We start from the raw sequence: 13746 nt of genomic DNA, 5'->3' as shown, positions 1-13746 counted from the left end.
GTTAGTTTATGATGTATTGTCCTTGCTCAGTACATGTGAAATTAGAAAGGATTTTGGCATTCTCTAGCTACGCAGCTGCCTATCCTATTGGCTGCACTCTCTTTCAGTGCGTTTGCCTGCCATTCACAATGCATTGAAAAAGCAGCTCTGTCATGCTCTGAGCCCTTTGCAATATTTTGAAGAACTTTAAGCTTTTCAGAGGCCTATAGCTAGTTCTTGGAAAAACAACTCCAATCTTATTTGGTTTCTAAACAATTTAAGCAAATATATTTGTTTTACTTGAAAGGTTATTTTTTCATTGGTTTTAAGTATTAAAGTGTTAAATATTTTAAATAATATTAAGTATTTTCAGTTCTTTGCTGGGTGAAGTATCCTTATAAAGTGATTTTTATAGCAACTGGCAGTGTTGTTTTTCACAAATATAATTTGGGATGAGGAAAAGCAGTAAAGGCATATTGTTGTATTGTATTAAGAGAACATGACTTCATTAGCAGGAACAACATGAGACAGGAGTGATAGGAGGGATTACTTTATTTTATTTTTTCCTGAAAACATATTTGTTTTAAAAAGTTTTTTTGATGTTGTTTTAAAAATTGATGACACAGTTATGGAAGAACTTTAAAAATAATCTGTTCTAACCCCTTCATTTTACAGATGAAGTCATTGAGGCCCAGAGAGATGAAGGGATTTGACCAATCTCCCACAAGGAGAAGTTACAGAGCTAAGATTAAAACCTAGATCCTCTACTTCCAAATTTAGTACTTTTTCTGCAATACTATACACAAATGAGGCAGAATCCATCTTTCCTCTGTCCAAGAAAGATTTGGTGTACACACACACACACACACACACACTCTTTCTCAAGATGGATCACTTGGCAGTTTATATTTACATTCTTTCACTACCTTTGAGAAAGCAAAACTTTGTTTCCTCATTTGTTGTGCAGGACTGATGAATACAAGTTTACTTGTATACTATCTAGATAAAAGGATGCTAGATGTACGAAGGCCACCTAGTAGTAACCTAATTTATTTAGCACAACTTGTATACTATGTGAGAAAAGCAAAATGGAATGTCCATAAGACAGAGGTGGATTCATCCAAATGTTTCTTGGCTTCATAAATTATTTTATGACTGGCTTCCTCGTTTTCCGTTGGCTCTGTAATAGGATAGCGTGGTTTTTAGGGGATAGTATTGCATTTGTAAAGTAAGCAAGCTTGCTGGTGATTTTCAAAGGGAGTATCAGTTGGTCTCCAGGTGTAACACACAGATGGAAATTTATTGTGTTATTGTGACAAAACTGCCCTCCTTTTTTCCTCACTCTTTTCTTTAACAAAATAAAAGTTGCTATGTATTTTCCTTGGAGCCACACCATCATAGGTAAACTGTAAAAAGGGATCTTTCCCTGCTGTGTTTACAGCTAGCTGGGATGAATAGCCGTGTTGGCCATTTTTCTTGTGTGTGTGTGTGTGTGTGTGTGTGTGTGTGTGTGTGTTATGTTTTTGAATTCCTTTGAGTAAGTAACAGTATTCTATTGGAAAGGAAAAATGTGGAAGGAATATGAGAAATCATCATCTGAGAGGGCCTTCTGAAGGGATAGTTCTGTTATGAAATTTTTAATTATGTCAACATCAAAAGTATTTATTAAGGTCCAGGGGATCCCTTACAGAGAGGCTACCTGCAATATGGTGGAGTGAAAGCAGTGACTTGCTTGAGCTCTCCCCTAAACCCCTCCAAATACCTGTAAAAAAATGGCTCTAAACAGAGAGGCTGCCTGGCATAGTACACAGAGGTTCAGCCCTAGGTTCAGGAAGGTCTGGATTCAAATTTTGCCTTTTGTCATATAGCTGCTGTTTAACCATGGATAAGTCACTTATCTTGTGAGTACTTCAGGCAATTTTAAAAGACCTTAAATTATTGCCAAATTGTATCAGTGAAGTTTGTGCTTTGGGATTTCTCCCATACTGATTAAATCACTTGTCTAGACCAAAGTAAAATGATTCCTTACATTTAAGTTCTAGGTATCTAAGCAAAAATTTCAGAAAGGTGCTTTTTATCCTCTTTTTCATTTGTTAAAGAAACATACCTAAAGTAACCATTACTTTGTGACATATTGAAACGATGACCAGATTCAGTCAGGAAGGTCTGCTTGAAGTCTTTGGTCTGCCACTAATTAGATGTATGATCTTTTAATCTCACTGGACCTCAGTTTACCTATCTGTAAAGTTAGGGAGTTCAACTAAATTATTTCCTACACTCTTTACTTTCTGGGATTCTGTAAAGATAAGGCCTCTCTTTTGTGGACTCCACTGAAATCCGGGGTATGGTTGGGTAGTATCTTTATGTCAAGTAATTATTTTACTTGTCCTTTTATACTAGATGGTGGTGCAATAATTTTTATATTAGAGGCTGTACACTAACCACTGTTTTGTGTACAGATGTGGCTGAAAAGACTTAAGGGTTCCACAGTGGGCTGAGATAAGTTGATGCCTGTTTTTTGATTTGTGACCAAAAAGCAAAAAAAAAAAGGCAAAGATAAAGCAAAGTGTTTAATTATTGAACATACAGTGTGCTTGGCCTCATGCTAGAACTCAGTATTGGATTTAGCACAGGTTGTCTTGGACTAAATTGTGAACACAAAGATATATTTTGAACTATGTGTTTACTAACAGTGAGTAGAATGAGTTGGTAGGGACTGGGTTTTGAATGGTTTACATAGTTTTTAGTTGGTGGAAAAACAGGAGTTGGAGAAGGGAAGCTAGTCTTTTTTGTTTTGTTTTGTTCTTAGCAATAAGGTCTTTATAAAAACTAAATTGTCTCATCCTTGTGGAGTGGCATTAACATCAAGTTACAACTTGATTAGAAGTGAATACTTTAATAACAAAGGATCAGAAAGGAATGATGGTTCAAATTGTAAGTGGGAGTAATGAGCTAATGTAAAAGAAGTTATGAATTCATCTCATGAAAGATTAAGAGATATCCAGAATTGTTTTCTTCAGCCTGAGAAGCTTTACTTTCCTATAAATTTACTTTAACAAACAAAAAAATTAAAAAAAAAAACTTTCCCCTGCATTTATTCCCTTACATAACTCAAGAAATGCCAACTTGCCATTCTGGATATATTCTTGAAATGTCTTGCTTTGATTTTAATAAAGGAATGCATAGCAGTCAGGTTTATTTTCCCAAGAATTTTTGTTGTTACTAAAAGCTATACTTTCCTTTTGTAATACTATATTTTAATTCAGGAATAAAATTCTGTCCTGGAAGTTTGGTAGTAGTGTCAACTGTAATGACTTTAAGATGGTCATTTTATCTGTCTGGACCTCAGTTTCCTCATCTATTCAGTGAGGGGAGCAGACCTAGATAGTAATTTGTTTGGATTTATTAGAAAATAATTTCATTAATCCATGATGCTAATTATTAAAAAAAAGTCAAATTTCCATTTCAAAATGTGATTTGCTTTTGTAATTCAATATTAAGAATGGTCTTAACTCTTAAGTTGAAAATGTTAAAATACATTTTCCCTCACCCCATAAATTGTCAGCAGCTTTTTGTGCCTTTGCTTCTTCTACAGACATTTCCCCTACCCCGTTCTTCCATATTGCTTTCTATTGAGAGAAAAAGAACAGTTCAGAGATCTCCCTTTTGAGGTATCTGTTCTGTGTTTTCGTGTAAGTTTCTGTAACATGAGGACAAGAGAAAGCAAGGATAGTGTTGAAGCCAAAAGTCCGCCACAGTTATGAATGTTCATTAAAGCCTAACCAAAAGGATACAGTTTAGAACTTATTCAATTTTATTTTTAATCCTCTACCTTTACCTAAACTTTGGATTTTCTTTACTTAATTCTTAGATTGTACTTTAAGTCCCATTCATATCAGTTAATTCTTTAACCAGTTCTTAAAGAATCCTAGAAATTATGCATAACTTTACATTTTTAAAATGTAAGTTGAAAATTATGTTATCTAGATGAAGTGACATATAGAATAACCATCTCATATTTGGTGGAATTTTGAAAAGTAGGGACAAAGCAACTTTTCTTATTCTTTCTTTTGTGTATACACCCTCTAAAGGAACATAGCCAGTACATATAATTCAGTAACCACAGCATTTTCCCAAAATTATGTACCTCCTAATAATTAGGTTCTCCCTTGCAGTTATACTTAGTGTAATTCAAGTGCCATTCAGCTTAGAAAATATACAAAGTAGAATGAGCATAAAATTAATGCCTTACCCCCCAAAAGGGATAGTTTCTTGACTCTTTTTATTATTAAGTAGGAAATAAAATCACTTTTAAGCAACAAAGGAACTAACATAAATAATCTTGCTAGAATAATCTTAGTAATAGCAAAGATAATTTTTAAAAAAAAAACTTGAAAATAAAGGATTAGTTCTGTGAAGGGACATTGTTCGCCAAAGTGGTGGTGGTATGGTTGTTGTTGTTTTATTTGGTTTTAGTTTTATTAGACTGGCTCTCTCTCTTTGATTCAGGCTTGTAAGTACAGTGGATGCTCATGGTCCAGTCCCACTACTGATAGTCACAAGAGCTTTTACTTGCTTCATTTCCATCATGGGATGGCTTTGCCTCTCCTTAGGCATTTTAGTTGCTGCCTGCTCCCAGTAGCTCGCCGTATTGGTGCTAGACCTAGGGAAACCCAATCAGCTTAGCCTACTGAATGAAACTTTATGGCTCCCAAGCTCAAGGAATTCACTATTCCTAGCCACCACAGTAGCAAGCATTATAGCCATCCACACCAGCCCATTTTATCATTTTAAACCAAAGCATTAGTGTATTTATGTCCCCCAATTCCACTGTATGCAGGAATACTTCATTGTTCTTGCTTTCCTCCTTCGGTCTTTCTGGGAATGAGGAAGTGACATTGTGGAGTGAGAGCTTGTCAGTGGCAGTAACTCAGTAACAACAACCAGAAGCACACCATCGTCATTTTGCTTTCTCACGTTTAAATGCTGTGTTGCTGAAATGCAGAGGATGGTTGCCTGTCTGCCATGTGTTAATCATTTAAGCGGCATGTTTCCTGTGAAGTTTCTACCTCCCATTTTTCTTTGTTGAGTCAGTCCTCTATCATTGCTGATCTCAATTCAAGGTCTCCCTTGCATGTAGATTCTTAGAAGCATAGCATATTGGAGATGAAAGGAACTTTGGAAATCCTCTCTTCCAGCCTTATATTACAGATCGTGAAGCCAACGCCACAAATGGGAAGTGACTTGCTTGAGCTGACTCACACAGATAAAAAATGTGCAATTAAAGAAATGAGCTTCTGTCAATAACATTTCCAAAATAAATAGTTGAAAATGAATTCCTAAAATTGGCACAGCTTTTAAACTTGCATTATCACAGACCCTCCAAAGATTTGCTCCAGCCTCTAAGTTCAATATTATCTCATGCTCGGGGCAGCTAGGGATAGATCTCTAGGTGGTACAGTGGATGGAGCACCAGCCCTGGAGTCAGGAGGACCTGAGTTCAAATCCGGCCCCAGGCACGTAACAGTCACTAGCTGTGTGACTGTAGGCAAGTCACTTAACCCCACTTGCCTCACCAAAATACACACACACACACACACACACACACACACACACACACACACACACATATATATAATCTCATGCTACTCCCCATCATGCATTCTGTGTTCATCCAGGATGGATTGTAGATCCTTTCTAGCTCTTGTCCAGTATCAGTGCCTTTGTTCACTGATCCTCTATGTCTTTAGTGGACTTACCTTGCTCCATCTCTATTTGTTGAAGTTTCCCTCTTTTTTCAAGACACAGTGCAGTTTCTGCCTCCATAGAAATTTTGTTGTTCTTCCCTTACCCTGAAGTAAAAATAATCCCTCCTTCAAATTTGTTATAGCACTTGGCTGAGATCTTTCCATTTTACTTTTCTCACACCCCATACCAAACTTGTGTGTATGCCCTTTCTCTCTTTATATTGCAAGCTTAAGAATAAGAGCTACTGTATTTTTTCTTTGTTTCCTAGTGCCTAGCTTTATGCCTTGGAATAGTTGCAGCTTAATAAGTATTTGTTGAATTGAAGTGAGCTCAGAGATTTCAATTGATCATACATTTATTTATTAGAGCATCTTCCATATGGACAATACTGTATTTGGGGGTAGAGAATGCAAAGGTAAATGAAATAGCCCCTTAACCCAAAATGCTTACAGTCTCAATTATGACAAGTTAAAGAATAATAAATGAGAATAGAGAAAATACATAGGAGGGATATAGATCATTTATGAGAGACATAAGGAATTAAGAGATTATTTCCAGCTGACGGGATCGGGCAAGCTTGTGAAAAGAGGTAACACCTAAATTTGGCCTTAATCAAGGAAGGATTTCAAATCAAGCAACAAAGATCCAGGAAGGAAGGGCTTCTTTCCAGGCACAGGGAAAAGGATAACCAAAAGCATTAAAGAGATTTGGAAGGAGGGACATATTGAAGTATCTCTGGGGTTTAATAAATAAGCTTCCATACTTCCTAAATCCTCATGTTAGATTTCAGGAAACGAAGAGTCATCTTTATCAGAATTGAAATCTATCTTCAGCCATTCAATTTCTACCCTTCATCTCTCTCTGTTAACAAGTATTGTTTCTGATGGCAAACTCTGTTGATGTTTCGTGAGTATCAGTAAGCATTCTCAAGCTGGCTACTTCTATCAGTAGTGCCATCGTAGAGAGGGTTTGCTAACGCTTGTTTTGGTATCAAGCCAGTAATAAGCCAGTTTGGTTTGAAGAAGGCACGGCACACTGATTGGTAGAAACATGGATTTCTAAAGAACATGAGATCTAATAGATTTGATCTCTATCTCTGAAGCAACAGTAGAGTTGGTTGTTTTTTCTCACTTTTATTTTTTATTTGTCAGGAAACAAAAGTCACATTTCCACTTTGGAGTCTGCTTTACTAGATAAACAAAGTTTTCAAATGTCTTTCTAACTTTTTCAGTTGTATCTGACCTTTCATGACCCCATTTGTGGTTTTCTTGGCAGAGATACTAGAGTGGTTTGACATTTCTTTTTCCAGGTCATTTTACAGATGAGGAAAGTGAGGCAGAGAGCATTGAATGACTTGTCCAGGGTCACACAGTTAGTAAGTGTCTGGGGCCAGATTTGAATGCAGGTCTAGAGCTGACTCCAGACCTAATACTCTATCTATGGAGCCACCTAGCTATCTTTCTAAAATATCTGCTAACTTGTCTCTTTTATCTCTAGTTTCTCACCCCTTCATTCTTTCCTACACACATTGCTCAATTAATCTTCCTTTAATGCTGTTTTTACCATGCTGCTCACCTGCACAAAAATCTTCAGTGGCTCCCATTTGCCAACAGGATAAATTCCAACCTCCTTAATCAAGGTCCTTCATAATCTGTTATTAGCCTGCTCCCTTTCTTTTTCTCCACATCGTGTCATTCATGTTTGAAACTCCTTTTTCCTGAAACTTAGAGTCTAAGAGAGTTGCCTAGGTCACTATGAGGTTGTGACTTGTCAAGGTGATTTCAAGGTTGACTCTGTCTACTATGCCAGTGTGCCTCTGAGCTGTCTCTAAGATGACCAAAATCAAAACTTTTTAAAAAGTCCACAAAAGAACACGTCAAAAAGAAATAACTAGTTTCTCTGATAAAATACCTGCTAACATGGTCAGATACTAGCCTTCTATTAGTCCTATTTCCCATTGAGCAGCTGGTGGCACAGCAGATAGATTGCTGGGCCAGGAGTCAGGAAGACCCATTTTCCTGAGTTCAAATTTAACCTCAGACACTCACTAGCTGTGTAACCCTGAGCAAGTCACTGAACCCTCTTTGTCTCAGTTTCTTTATCTGTAAAAGGGCTAAAGAAGGAAATGGCAAACCACTCCAGTGTCTTCGCCAAGAAAATCCCAAACAGGGTTGCAAAGAATTGGACACAAATGAAAAAGACTGGCCAACAATAAACCTACCTTCCGTTATTCTCATTCACCAGCTTTCTGTTGGAGAACAGTTATTCCTCCTACTGTCCCTAGAAAGTACCTGCTTTATTGTTTTCTGTGTCTGTTCCTTTCTTCATACTGCTCCCCTAACTTGGAACTGTCTTTATCTTCTTGCCTATCCCAATCCTGTCTATTCTCTAAGACCCTTCTCCAATCCCAGATACCCTCTGTAAAACCTTCCTCTGACCACCTCCAGCTGAAGTCATCTGTCTGTCCTCTAGACTGCAATAGCAATTTTTGTCAGTACAATTTGGGTCATTAATCATGACCTGCCTTGTGACATTCTTCCATTGTTGTCTTGAACTGCTGTTTAAATCTTTTATTATCGTTTCACTTTTGAGGCACTTATATAGGGTCTCTAAGTCGACTCATTAGCCCCATTTCTCTTCTCTTCTGAAACCTTCATTAATTCTTCTTTCTGCTCTTTGTTTTTTCCCCCCACCAAGGACATATAATGTGTATTTCTTGTCTTCCCTACTCTTTGAAATTAAGGAGTTTTTAATCTACTGATTACTACTGGGAAATAAAAGAGTTTAACATAACAAAAGCAAAGGTTACAAAAATTACTAGGATGTTTAAAGCTAACCCTGCTTTTATCCAGGCTTTTAGGAAGAGGTAGGCCCTAGTTTGTCTTAGCCAGAGGTGTCAAAGGTGGCCCACAACACTCCTGAGTACAGCTGAACCAAATTAAAATGTAATTGGGAAATATTTAACAAAGTAAATATAAATAAAATAAAATATTGATAATGTTACATTTCAAAACAAAGTAAAATGTGGCCCTCAGGGATTCTTTTATGTACAGATTAGTGCCTTGGAAAAGGTTCCCAGCTTGTTGAACTGCTTTTCCTGTTTGGAATTAATGAACTCAGGTTGACTTTCCCTGAAGTTCTGGTTACCAATTTCTTTTCTAGCCTAATCTTGGACTTTATTGGCCTAGTTGAAGTAGCAGGTTGGTCCTTCATTAAGGGCATGAATTTGTCTCTATCAACCACTTCTACCAACTTCATAATGTTTTCATATGAAGAACTACTTCTCAGACTCCCCACCCTTCAGAAGAATAAGTTTTCTAAGATTAGGTTGATGGTAGGAAAAAAAAATACTTTGAACATTAAGTGATTAATCACTGACAGTTCCTTCCTCACTCTCCAAACAAAGGCAACAGAATCAAGGCTCTATACTTTCTGATTAGATGATAAGCTCCTTGAGGCCAGAAACCTTATTTACATGTCTTTCTACTTCATTTCCTGGCACAAGTTAAACTTTTAATTTGGTTTCAGTAGAAAAAGGCAGTGAGAACATTAGCGTGAGCCCAAGGGGTAATGCAACTTGACATCCTGGAGGTAGACATAAAACTGTGAAATCAAATTCTCTGTGATCTTGCCTTCCCTACCTCAACCCTGAGCTCCACACTCTTCTAGCCTCCTTGGAATGGAAATTTGGGGTTAGTTCTTTCCTGGGCTATCTTATCAGGATGGAGACACTTACAGGACTGTGATAACCTTATAACCTATACATAGTCCATTAGGAATTTGGCATGGCCTGAGTGTGTCCCAGGAAGCTTCTTAAGTTTTATTTTTAAATAAACAGGACCCATGGTATCCATTTTTGTGATCCAGAGAAGGCATTTCATGAGAATTTTTAAACAATTAAAATGTGACATTAAAGAGCATCAGGAAGGTATAATACACATGTAAAAATATGAGTTGGAAGCTTAAGTTATGTGTCCAATTCATTGTAAAAAAGTTAGAGGAGGGTATAAAGCCAAAATTTTATTAAGGCCTGGGGAGAAAAAAAGACATGCAAAACCATTAAAGAACTAAGATAAAGCAAGTGTGGAAAGGGAGGAAACTTAGTGAAAAGAAATTGAATCTTAATTGTCTGGATATCTCCATCTCCACCTAGGAAAGAACAAGAAATAAAGTGTAGTATTTGGAATTTACAGAGATAGACAAAATATGCAAATGATGGTTAATGTCATTGGTGTGTATTACTGATTCTTTTTTTTATCAAAGTTTTTTTTTTTTTTCCTAGTGGTCTTTAGGAATGGAGGCAGTATAGTATTTAGGGCAAAGAGAACTGAGCTTGGAGTCAGAAGAACTAGTTTCCAGTCCTGGCTTTAGTATTTTCTTAACTCTATGGCCACTGACAAGTCACTCCATCCCTTTTCATCACAGTTACCGATAGAGCAGAGATAATAAATTCTTGTGCCTATCTCACCAAGGTTCTTGGAAGAAGCCAATGAGGCAACATACCAAAGCACGTTGCAGACTTGACATATCAGTGGTTTTTTTCCCCATTGAATTTGCTTTTATAAAATTTAACACATTTTGTAAAATTTTATAAATTAATTTTTATGAAATTGTATAGTCATTTGTAAAATTTGCCCTGTAAATATGTTGATAATTACATGAAACTGAATTCCATAGAACCTAATGACAATATAAGAAAATATTCGACTGTGAGCTCATTGAGATCAAGCACAATGTCAGGCATATAGTAGGCACTTGATAAATGCTTTTTGACATGCCTTTCTGTGGAGCCATTAAAAATCTGCCTTCTTTTTTCATGGGGTGATCATTACTCACTTTTATTTATTTATTTTTTCTTTTCAGAGTGAAAAATCTGGCTAGATCACCATGACCTCATATACCGGAGTATAACATTAACAACACAAACTGCTCAGCATTTGTCATTTCTTAATCTGAAGCTGCTTATGGTTTACTTTTCTTTTTTGATCTGGGCAGTTACTTCACTTTTGAGATGATAATGGACTACATTAAGACAAGGAATCATCAAAGAAAGGAAAATGACCTGCCTCATTTGTTTCCTGTTTTTGGCATCTATCATCATGCTACTGCTTGAGAAAGTTAATTGAAGAAGCTATTCTATAGAAATCTCGACCTTTTTAGCAGGCTACCTGAAGTGGTGGCCAATGCCTTCGTTTTCTTCTCCCCTTCCTCCTCATTTCTTTTCTCTCCCCTCCCCATCCTTATAAAGACAAACTGTATTTATCCCTTAGCATGCTAGGAGATTCTGTTAACACCCACTAAAGCAGTAAAATCTGGTATTTACTGGTATACTCTCAAAACTACCACAGTCCTACCTCAGTTCAAAGTAAAGCCGGATTTGTATTGTTGGGGTACGGCAGGACCTCCTTTCTATCTCTATGCTGAATGTTTCTGAAGAATGGTCATCAGCCTTATTGAACTTATTCAAGTATGTAGCAGCTTGCTGGATCTCAGTTCACTAGCTGTAGGGTTTATTTAGAGACAGAGAGCCTGATATGGAAATGAACAGTCTCAATAAATGAAAACTTTATGTTGGACTTTGAAGATGGATGCAGAATAGTTATAATGTGTAACTAAAGCAACCTAAGTTAAAAATCATAAAACTCTATAGGGGTTGAAGTAGGGGTGGGATGGGGTGGGAAGGGATTTGGGGAGGGGATGAGTATCTCTTTTTACCTTTGACAGACTTGTTTAATCCTCTCTATGTAGATGTTTATGTAGGTACTTCGAATTGCAAAAGCCTTTTATCCTATTTACAAGCTCAAACTTCTCTGCTACCCCTAATATTGAGCTTGCATTTCTTATAACCAAAAATCCACATAGGCATGCTAGCAATGCAAGGGTGGTCATGGGTGTTTGGCAGATAAAAAATGTTATCTCTAATATAATGCTATCATGCCAGCCAATATGGCTGCTTTGTACAAAAAGAAAAATGAGGCATTCCAGCCACAGACGTTAAGGGAAAAAGGAGAAAAAATTGCAGTACTTGTCAGTTGTCTAAAAGTCTTGACAAGACTACCCATGTTTTATGTTTTCAGTGTTCTGAAAATACCAGTATTGTGGCAAATATCCCAGACGTCACATAGAACTGCTGACCCAGACCAGCAGAATCTTAGTCGTCTTGCTGCTCCTTTGAGAAATTGGATTGGAGAATTCACATGCTTTTTTTCTCCATGGGTACAATCCCATTGTCTGCCTTCTGATAGTCATGTATGTATTACACTAATTCAGTGTAGATGTGAAACGTTTGAAAAGTTTCATGCTATGGGAAAAAAATAAATATATATTATTACATCACTGTAAAAGAATGCATTAATCAAATGAGGTTTATTTGAGGAAGACCAAAAAATTAAATGTCTTACAAATCCAGTTAACGGCAATGCAAAAAGTCTTCCTCCTTCCATGCTGAACTTTTAGAACAGAGGATTGTATTACAAGACAAAGATGAATGTAAAGTAATCCCCCTGAACATTTTTAAGGTTTTAATTTTCTGGGATTTCACAATGCAGCACTGCATAGGCCATACAATACTAGTTTGAAGGTCAATTTCCGTGTATAATATGCTTTATTAAAAGGGTATAAAATGTTCTAAAATTTTTATTTAGTTTCGGAAATAAGATGATGGGTGATATTTGCTATATAATTCCCCAACTAAAATAGCACTGAATGTGGAACCTGCTGAATACAATAGTGTATTGACTTATATTTTGAAGTAGTCCTCTGTACTTACAGTAAAGTCATGCCACTATAGGAAATGGTTCATATTCACACTGCAACTTTAAAAACAAACAAACAAAACAAAAAAACAAAAAAACAAAAAAAAAGTTGACAATGTACTAAATTTTCCTCTATCCTGTACATTTCACAAAAGGCATATGCAATATTTACATTTTAATTTAGTTTACAGAATGGAACCAAAATGTATAAATGTTATGTTTGCTAAAACTTCACAATGTATATTGGGTCTTTGTACATTTTGCCTGACTTACCTTAAATTTAAACTATTTTTTGCTATATAAACTTTAACAGTTATTAAACAGTGTTTTCTTTTTGGGTACGTATTGTTTCTGGATATCAAGATGTTAAATATATTTCTTGCTATTGTGATATGACAAGAGACTTAACTTATCTTGCTCTGTCTTCCAATGTACACGCTGTATATAAGGATAAATGTGATGCTGCTGGAGACAAGAATTAATGGAACTAGAATAGTGCATTGTATTTAGTCTGTATTGATCATGGATGCTCTCCTTAATAGCCATATGCAATAAAATAAAATGCATTATTTATGAAATGAAGTCTTTGAGGACCTGCTTTCTGTAGGGTTTCTGAGTTGTGACATAAAACCACTTTACTCTTGCTCTTTTTAGGTAAATGAATAAATATTAACATTCTGAAAATATTGCATGCTTTTCCTATTTTAATTCTAATGAGAAATTTCAAAAATATTCTTTTCTTAGATGTTTTCTTCAAAATTGTCACAATATTAAATTTGTAAGAAATAAAAAGTGACCCCCCCAATAAATTAGGAAAACCAGTTCCAAAAATATATATGTAACTTCAGAAAAAAAACAAAACAAAACATCAAATAACAATTCCTTTTGACTTGTCAAAGCCAAATGGAAATACTAATGAAAATCTTGCTGCCCTGTTAAATAGAAATATTTAGCAATGATTTATGGAAAACAAAGGCCTTTAGATTTTTATTCTTGTCCCATTTTCACTTTAACTAAAATCATGTGATCCAGGCATCTGCAAATCATGAAACCATTGTGGCTGCCACAGGTTTGTAAAAGGTACAATAAAATAAGACAGAGAAAAAAATCCTTGAAAATGTAAAAGAACATTTTTTTTAAGATTACTGGGGACTGGTCACATGTATATTAAGGCATCTGGGAAATTGGCTAATAGCATTTGTGGGTCACTCAGACATTGTCTGCATACTCATTGATTATGGTAACTGCCTCATGATTGATAATT

At 36.0% G+C, this 13746-nt stretch overlaps 1 protein-coding gene across 1 annotated transcript in view; it reads left to right on the top strand.

Moving 5' to 3' along the window:
- Window positions 1-11385, top strand: part of LOC114046185 (insulin receptor substrate 2-like) — a 35850-nt gene extending 24465 nt beyond the window's left edge. The window contains exon 2 of the mRNA XM_027866416.1: window positions 10591-11385. Within this exon, the coding sequence (XP_027722217.1) occupies window positions 10591-10595 (5 nt within the window). The 3' untranslated portion in view covers window positions 10596-11385. The remainder of the gene's footprint in view (window positions 1-10590) is intronic.
- The last annotated feature ends 2361 nt before the right edge of the window (window positions 11386-13746 follow it).

The sequence above is a fragment of the Vombatus ursinus genome, unplaced genomic scaffold (assembly GCF_900497805.2).
Source record: "Vombatus ursinus unplaced genomic scaffold, bare-nosed wombat genome assembly UNPS02014781.1, whole genome shotgun sequence".
NCBI lineage: Eukaryota > Metazoa > Chordata > Mammalia > Diprotodontia > Vombatidae > Vombatus > Vombatus ursinus.
This window is presented reverse-complemented; position numbering and strand designations above follow the sequence as displayed.